Here is a 9,483-nt window from a genome sequence, read left to right as displayed (position 1 = left end):
GGCCGGGGCTGGGCCCCGGGGCTCCCAGCGGCGGAGGTCGGGCGCAGAGGAGAGGCCTCGTCCCGAGCACCGCCGGGTTGCAGGCAGCAGGCCTTCCGAAAAGCGGGGTGTGCCAGGCCGCGGGCGCTCAGTCCCTTCCCTCACAAGTCGTGTGTTGTGGCGTTAAACAGTTGCACTTGAATCGTACGGTCACGTGTAGTCGTTAGTGGTTTTGAAAAGTGTTAATTAAAACTAATGTTCGATATGTTCTTTAATAACTTCTCCCCAGTGAAGGAGAATTGCTTGCTTGCGTTTTGGGAGCTGGAGAGCTGCTTCCAGGAATGGCTGAGTTGGAGTAGGTAAGTCTACACACACTGGGGGTGTAGGTGGAAATATGAATGATGGCTTGGGCCTCCTTGATGGAGGATTTAGAAACATAATCTCTTCCCGATTGTAGGACTGGCCTGTGTATCACCTCTTTGTGCCATCATCTCCTCATCTCTGACCTGGGACTTATAGCAACTTTTTCATTTTAAGATCTGCTAATGAAAGTCACATTAAGTATTACTGTCACAGAGTCAGATAAATTTAACATTGGCTTTTAAAACCATATAACATTTTAGTTCATGAGAAGCTGGTAAACCTAGAAGAAATGCTTCTGGTTCAGCCCACAGCTGCAGGAAGCTTCCGTAATAAAATATTTGCTGCTCGCTAAAGCCTCATCAGTGAATATGTTTTCATGTGATGCAAATAAATTATTTTGCTCCTCTCTTTTCTGGGAAAACTACAGTATTTGGATGTGAAAAAGATGAGTGGAGGAGGAGAAGGGAGACTAGTTTTGAAGTTAATCTTTGTTCTTAAGTTCAGCACTTTAATAATTTGGATCGATGCTTTTGTACTTGTTCGAAGCTGGCTCTTCCTTGTGCTGTCCCTCTCTCAGAATAGGTGGAAAACCTGAGAGGACCGTTAGAGGTCAGCATTTGTACTGAGGAAGTGTCATATGTGACCAGTAAAAGCATCTAGCTTCTGGTCTTAGAAGGGTATTAAGATTGAAAAGAACTTTAAAAGTTTTATGAGTCTTACATTACAGAACGAAGCTCTGGGTGTACTGTGAGAGAAGAATTACTGAGGAATTTTTCTTTCTCTCTATTGCTTCATACCTGTAATCCAGTAGTTCAATTTCTGTTTCTGTGATTTACTTAGGAGTGATAGGGAGACAGTATTCTGTCACCAGTGCAGTTGTTTTGTGTTCTCTATTTTCTGTCATTTCCTTCACAGTAGCCTGGAGCTTGGCTGGAGTTTTTTTGTAATGATAAGCATGTTTTCAATACAAAATATGTAAATAATAGCACTAGTAGAAGCTGCTGAAGTGAATGAGTATGAAATTCTGAAACAAAACTGTTTCTAAAGTTTGTAAAAGTCCCAGATTTACTTCAGCCACTCTATACTGATGTGATTTTGATGCATTAGGCTTCTAAAAGCATGTGTGGAGCTTTTGGAGGGAGGGCATTGGGATTTTGTTGGTGGTAGTGGAGCAGCTTAGTAGACCCACTGCTAACCCACAGTGTTTCACTCCTCACAAACTTCTTAAATGTACCAGGGGAAAATAGATATCTCTGTGGAACTTACTCATAGAATCATAGAATGGTTTGGGTTGGAAGGGACCTTAAAGATCATCTAGTTCCAACCCCCCTGCAATCAGCAGGGACACCTTCCACTAGACCTGGTTGCTCAAAGCCTCATCCAGCCCGGCCTTGAACACTTCCAGGGAGGGGGCATCCACAGCTTCTCTGGGCAACCTGTTCCAGTGTCTGACCACCCTCACAGTGAAGAACTTCTTCCTCATATCTAATCTAAACCTCCCCTCTTTCAGTTTAAAATGTGGGGCTGCTATAAGGTCTCTCTGGAGCCTTCTCTTCCTCAGGCTGAACAGCCCCAACTCTCTCAGCCTGTCCTCATAGGAGAGGTGCTCCAGCCCTCGGATCGTCCTCGTGGCCCTCCTCATGACTTGCTCCAGTAGGTCCATGTCTTTCTTGTGTTGGGGACTCCAAAACTGGCCGCAGTACTCCAGGTGGGGTCTCACAAGAGCAGGATAGAGGGACAGAATTACCTCCCTCAGTCTGCTGACCGAATATACATAATTATAATCTTGATAATTGATCTGTAGGCATTTATGTTTTCCTTAAATGTTGTCCCATTTGTTTTCATTCATATTTGCTTTCTTCTCAAGAAGAAGTCTGTGCATAATGATTTCTTTCGATCTGTTTGTGTCTTGAAGGCAGACAAGATTTGTGTGTGTCCTGGCTACATCTACCCTTTTGAAGTTACTTGGCCCATAGAGTAATCCCTGCCTCCACACCAGGCTAGGTTAACACCTCTAGATGTGGTGGTGCCTCTGACACTGATGTGCCCACTCCAGGAGTCCAGGACTCCTCTGGATGCTGCATGTGCCCCTGTGGCCCTAGGACAGACTTGTGTCCAAGTAACAGACTAGGTTGCTTGAATTCCCATGAGTTTGTTTTATTCAGCATGTTGTTTATGAGCAAAACAAGGAACACAGCTGCAGAGCCAACAATTGATTGGTAGTCTAATCAAAGACTTAGTTCAGACACTAACACAGTTCAAATTACTTACAGTCACAGTGATGCAGGCACAAACTCTAGTACCAACCCTTTCTTTGATATTATCTTTGCCCGCCCTCTCTGCCTCTGGGACTTGGCTAGCTTCATCTGGGAGGGGGAAGTCTTTACAGCAAGTCATGAGCATCCCAAATTCTTCCCTGGCAGGAGGAGGATGGTGATGGTTTCTTCCTCCTTGCCTTGGGTCCATTTAGGATGATTTTTATGTGCTTGTTAACATGCTGTGCACTTTGCTCTTTATTCCATTCTGTTCTGCTCTGTTCTAGACATTGATTCGTGACCCCACATTACATCTGAATTTACTACATGGTTATATAGTTTTACATATGTTGAGTACTTGTTCTTTGTTCTATATGTTGCCTATAAAACTGTTTTTTCCCAGCTTCCAAGACTGCCTCCTGTTGATGAACAGTAATTAAGCACAGGTGAGCTGTTATTGCTTAGGGCCCCAGTGTTTGTGCTTTCAGGCCCCTGAAGTTACCCCATGCCTGTACTCCTCTGTGCTGCATTTGTGTAAGGGGTGTAGGTAGTTCACTCTGCACAGAACAACTACTGGTTGTTGCTCTTTGTTGTTTATAAACATAACTGTAACAGGAGGTGCTATAGACAATTGTACAAAGCTAAGCAAAAAGCTATAATGCTTTAGGTAAGTTTCCTGGTTGTTAACTAATTTTGTTGCAGTTAAATAAGCTGTAGGAAAGCTCCAGGCACCCAAGGTGAGTTCAGACAAGGTCTGACAAGTTTTGTGGCCCATGTTGTTAGCTGGAAATGAAGCCTTTGGCTTCTGTGGGTTACAAATGCAACTACTTTTTTAATATTTGGGGTTTTTTTTTCAGTCAGGATGACTGTAATAATATGAGGACTGTGTTAGAGCCCTCCAGAGTACTATTTTTATATTATTTTAGTATTTTAATGTAAATATATTAGTTTATATTTTATTTTATATTTTTTGTAGTCCCTAAGATTCTGTCCCATGGAGACAGAACTGATGCAGTCTTGCCTGTGCACCCTGTAGAGAACAGATTGTCCCCAGAATTCTGCCCATGTTTCATTTTGGGCTTGGTATCCTCCTCAGGGAGCAAAATACCATAGATTCTGCGCAGATGTTTGTGAGGCCAGGACTTAGGAGTGGGGCTGTTTGGGAGTAGGGATGCACCTAGTATGTTCCAAGATTCTTGCATGATCTTGCCTTTGCACTCATGAACATATCTGAGGGTCTTCATTACACTTGAAGACTAACAAGATATTTCAGAAGTATACACCTAATCATTACTGTATTGCCTTTAATAACTGCATTATTTCAGAAGAAAAAAGAACAGTCATTACTGATCATTTTAACGTTCACAATAACTGATGCCTTCCAGCGTGTATTTAACAATCTCTATGTCAAGTGATCCCAAGCACAGCTTGTCTTCTTTCTGGGCTTTGCAGTGCGACACTAGTTTTCATCAGAATCCCCTCTGATGTAAGTTTTAGTCATGTAATTTATTTGGATCACTTTGAAAATATTTAGGTGCTTAAAAAAATGTTATTTTGGAAAGTTACTCCCTAAGCAAAGAAAAATACAATGTTAATTTCCCAGCAGCTTCCCAGTTTAGGAATCTGTTGGCATATTTGTTCTCCCTGTATAGATGATGAGGGCAAATGGATTCCGGTCACTGGAGACAGAGTTGTGTTAACAGTGAACTGGGCCAGAAAGCTTGAATTTGTGATGAAACCTGTCTTGGCAGCTGACACTTTTGTACTCCTTGGCTATGCAATTCTGCATGTATAGACAGTGGAACAGAAGGCCGAGAAGCATGCTCAGTTTATTTCATTGGGAAATAATACAGTGAAAAATGTACAGCTCATTTACAGCTGTGTTGTATGCCCTGCAGTGTAAAAGAGTTTTGATTGAAAGCTGCTCATTTTTTTTGTGTGTAGTTTGCTTTACCATTGAGAAATGGGCTGGGAGCTTATGTCATTCAACAGGCAGAGCTGACGGGCCCTGATGCAAGTCCTATTTATTCACTCATTAGAGACCTGATGTCCTGAAAGATTGAAGGTAGATAGATGGTGAAATAAGCTTGAGAGCTGTAAAGAGTGGTGAGAGAGACAAAAGACATGGGAGGCTAAACCTAGTCACTAAAATACTTCCTAAACTGATGAGAAAATTATTTTGACTAAGAAGGTGGAGAAAATTTGGGATATATTCGCTCCGTTATATTCTCAGGAAGTGTCTTCAAAAATACAAAATAAGGTGATTTTACCTTGAGCTTAGGGGATTTTTCAGTTTACATCAGAAGACAGGCTGCAGGAGCAGGTCTTCTCATTTTATGCCACATACCAGCAGTGTGGTCCCTCTTATCAGGTATAAAACCACCAGAAGGCCATATCTGCATTTTCCTATAAAGCACGTGGCACAAATGTGTGTGCTCCTGCCAGTTCTTGGAGGCGTGAAACACTAAATGTTGTAGGATATGAGAGCACTTTGCAGGGCAAAGGCTGTGATACAGTCTCATTAACGGTTAGGGACAGAACATCCTCCAGGCAAATGGGTAACTGATTTTCAAGCCCATTATTTAACATAATTGGTGTGTCAGAAATTGAGATATGGAAAATTTAGTAAAATTCTACAAATATCTGAATACTAGTCACATGACTAAGTTGTTAATTTATTTGGTTAAAAAGTTTTAAAATATGTTTAAATTCTTTTCCTGAATAGTGTTAAACTTTCAGTTGTCTTCTGTTTTGTTTTCAAATGCTTCTTTTCCCCTCTTGCTAACCTGGGAGTAATTTCTTATTCTAGATTTAACTGTGTTAATTTTCTGATTTCTCTTTTCAGGATAAAGTGCTTCAAACTACTGAGTGGAATACTAGTAGCAATCCTAGAGTGATGTCTGTCACATTTAATATAAATAATAAGGCTAATGTAGCACATCATGTGCCATAAGGTTATAGGAATCGAATAATTTTATAGGTTTTTTTTTTTTTTTTACCTTTTTTTCTTAACTGAACAGCAAAACCGTTCTCACTTTTTTCCTCTCTCTAAATTGTTACAGAAAAAATGCATTCTGAATGATAGCTGCTGCTTACTGAACAGAACTACAAAGATCTCGTGCTTTGCAGATGAAGATGATAAATCCAAGGAAATAATCCAGCTACTGCCATTGTGACATCTGAAAAGTCCTTTGTGTCAAAATGAACAATCTTTGAGAAAAATCTGGAAAACAGTTAAATCTGAAAAATGGGAGAAAGAGTAAGGAGCCCAGATTCTGAACACGACAGGAAGTCAGATGGAGATAAAAATAGTGACTCCTATTATTCAGATGAAAATAATACATCTCCTTCATCTGGCCAGTCACCCACACTAAGCTATCCATCTACAAGCCAAGAAAAAAGAGATCACAAAACACAACCTTCAAACAGCCTTGTGCAGTACCAAGGTAGGTAGATAGCAGAAACTGCTGCTTTGTAACTGCTCTAAAGAGTTAATTGTCTTTGAAAGCTGAAGTAAAAGTGGGAAGCTACCTTTATGAGAATCTACAAATAAGGTTCATGTAAATAAATTATGCTACAGATGGCAGGTAGACTGTAAGTGCTCTGTTGAAAACTGAAATTAGACTTCCTTATGCAGGAACAGGTTGCATTTGGTGATTTTTTCAGAACTATTCATGGACAAGTGAACGTGGCTCTTATATTAGCCTTGTGTTGAATTATGCTGATGCTCTCTTTTTGTCTTTGACAAAAAGACTTGAAGCCAAGGACACAAGGCAAGTCCTTACTATGCAGTCAGTAAAAGAGAAACAATTGTTAAAATTTCTCTGACAAAATACCTCTGAAGATCTCTCTCTTGTGGAAGTCTAGTTGACTAAGCTTTACAGTGTAATATTAGGTATTTTCAAAAACCAAACAAATGCAACATCACTAATGTGGCAGGAGAGAGAGAATGTGTTTGGTGAAAGTTAGGTGCATGTGGAAATTCCAAAGAAAGTTTTTCCTGGACCTTTTTTGAGGGTAAAATATCTCCAATTTGAGATGAACTAACTTCACTTTGAGTTCCCTCACACACAGCTCACCTCTACAAGCTGCTTTCTTGGTTGCGATTGTGAGGAAGCGAACACCTCTACAAAAAGAGAGGATGGTTATACAGGTCCTGGGCTAAAGTAGGAATGTGAAGCCTCTGCTGTACTTTGACAGCTTGTTCTGAATAGTTGCACACATTTTCTGGTGAATTTGGAGCTTGTCCTGCCTTTCTCAAGCACGTGCTCCATTTCATTCCTAAGTGCCTGACACAGTGTGAATCCTTTGGTCAGCATTATGATCTAGAGCGTGCCCGAGTATCTAACCGTCAATATTGAAGTTGCCCAGGGAGCGTATCTCTTCAGATCCTTGTCAGTGTTGGTGTCCTGGTGCAACTGGTGTTTTGCTGAGCTTCTCTGTGTTCAGAAGTGGCATCTTCTCCACAGCAGTCCTGAGTTAGCTTGCTGGGAAACAAAAACCTGCACTTCACTGCACTATTTAATTTGAAGGGGGCAAATGAATGATTAGTTCTTTGATTATGTAGCCAGAATTGAACATATTTATTATATGAAGATATTGTGAATGTCACGATGTTCTTGAAAGACACTGTTCCCCAATTTAACTGTATGGTCAAAAGTGCTAACTTGGTATTGGAATTTTCTGTTTGGCCCTAAATGTGGAGGAATTCTTGAAGGGGCTGGAATTCTAGGGTTAATGGGCTTGGTTGGTGATAGGAGTGGCATCGTTCCTGCAGTGCATGTATTAGATAATCTTTTCATACCTCAATCTGACATAAGTGTTCTTTGTAAAGGGAAAAAAACCCACCCTTCTTTTGTTTGCCCAAGCTGTGGAAAAAATGAGCATCGAGCAGAAAATGAATGAATGCTTGTGCAAAATGTTTAGATGAAATAATAAGAAAATATTTTAAAGCTGCTATTTTTGCCATAAAATATTCCATGTAGAATAAGAAACATGGTGAGCGCCAAAGGGGAGGAAAGATTTGCTTTCACACACACTCCCTGTCTGTGTACAGGTAACTGCACTGTTGCTGAATCTCAGGTTTCAAGCCTGAATTATAAGCTGCTGCTCAATGTTTCTTCCAAACACTGATGTACCTTAATGAATTATGCACTTTCTATATATTCAGTTGTTTTAAGAGATATTTTTTGTGGTTTATATGCTTCATTCTTTGAGTGTGGCTTAAGAGGCAAATAAGATTGAAATAAAATGTTTAGATTTTATTTATGGGGATGATAATAAAATAGTAATATCAAATAGGAATGTGAGTGATGCATACTAGTAATCAAGTAAGGATACTGTGTGGAAAATAACTTGTGATACAAGAATAAATTATTCAGGGGAGAAATGAATTTTCATGGGTTTTATAATTTTGCTTTGTAGGCTTTTTGCATTGAGCCTTTGAAATCTGCTGTTTTGTCTGTAAGCATGGCAGCTGGATTTGAAAATACTACTGCATTTGTCTGAAAGAATTACGTCTTGCATAATGCATAACTAGCTAACGCTCGGCTAATTGTTGCCATTTTAAAAGCATTTGATTATATTGTATGCATAAGAGTACAGTATTTCTAAAACATTTTAATAAACATCAACAAATGTTAACAAAATATGACTGTTATTTCCAATACAATTTGCAGATGATTACTTTACAATGGTCCTATATTTATGGCTGCAAATATTGCCTCTTACAGTAGATCTCAAACATGTCTCCATTTTTTTATCTTTCAAAAGGAGTGTAAGTCTATCATACGTATGCCTTTTATTGTCTAGTCTGAAAGCTGCCATCTCTGCTAAGTATTGTAAAATTGTTTCAAGCAGAGCTTTATTCCAAGAAGGATGTCTGAATAGACAAATTGCATTGTCTTATAGTAAACATGCTTTTTATTTTTCCTCTCTTAGCCACAAAGAAATTGGGTTCCAAATATGCACCAAGCAAAAGAGGGACGCGATGGGGTTTCCGTTCTCAGAGCCTCACTAGGGATTCTCCTGAAAAAGATATAGATCTTGTTACAAAAAGAGTTCTTTCTGCCAGGCTGCTGAAAATCAATGAGCTCCGAAATGAGCTGACCGAACTGCACATCAAACTAGATGAGCTGCAGAAGGAAAACAGGGCACTGAAGAGGCTTCAGCACAGGCAGGAGAAAGCCTTGAATAAGTTTGAAGATACGGAAAACGAAATCTCTCAGCTTCTTGCTCGGCACAACAATGAGATTAGAATATTAAGGGAGCGCCTGCGAAAATCTCAAGAGAGAGAACGTGCAACTGAGAGACGGCTGAAAGATTCGGAAGAAGAACTGTACAGAACAAAAGCTGTCTTACAGAAACTGAAAAAGCTGTCTGCAGATAAGCACCTTGCTGAAAGAGATGACCTGGCAAAGAAACTAGCCTGTGCAGAGAGCAGACTAGAGGACAGTGAAAAAAGAATTAAGGTGAGATGACTTTCTTTCCGTAAGAAATTCTGGTACAGAGATTTCTTACCATAATGAGCTTTATGAATTGTATTTTTTCACAGTTGTGGAGCAAATAGAAAATATTTTTTTTTTTTTTTTTTTTTTTAACATATAAGTAAAATCAAGTAAATTATTTCCAAGGTGATTGTATAGTTACATACTTGGTAGTTGTGCACTCAAATTTCTATTTACAAATGAAGCGTATTTTTCAGACTATATACTGTGGACTTGTGTTTTTAAGTATTTTTATAACTAGTAGTAATGTTTCAGAAATGCATGCAGCTACAATACAACTTTATGCAATCTAACTTATCCTCTTGAAGGGGAAACATTTGTTAAATATTTTCTGGATATTTGGGGAACTGTGTACTAAAATTCTAAAAACCATATATATA

The 9,483-nt window shown here is 39.5% G+C and overlaps 1 protein-coding gene across 1 annotated transcript; it reads left to right on the top strand.

Moving 5' to 3' along the window:
• Positions 1-5,782: 5,782 nt before the first annotated feature.
• On the top strand, positions 5,783-9,067 carry LOC104519030 (lebercilin; the record flags this gene model as incomplete). The annotated part of the gene is made up of 2 exons (XM_010176636.1): positions 5,783-6,043; positions 8,538-9,067. Coding segments are annotated over exons 1-2 (729 nt in total), but the record flags the coding sequence as incomplete, so codon positions are not given.
• Positions 9,068-9,483: the final 416 nt, after the last annotated feature.

Source organism: Antrostomus carolinensis, unplaced genomic scaffold, assembly GCF_000700745.2.
Source record: "Antrostomus carolinensis isolate BGI_N321 unplaced genomic scaffold, ASM70074v2 scaffold51540, whole genome shotgun sequence".
In the NCBI taxonomy this organism is placed as follows: domain Eukaryota; kingdom Metazoa; phylum Chordata; class Aves; order Caprimulgiformes; family Caprimulgidae; genus Antrostomus; species Antrostomus carolinensis.
This window is presented reverse-complemented; position numbering and strand designations above follow the sequence as displayed.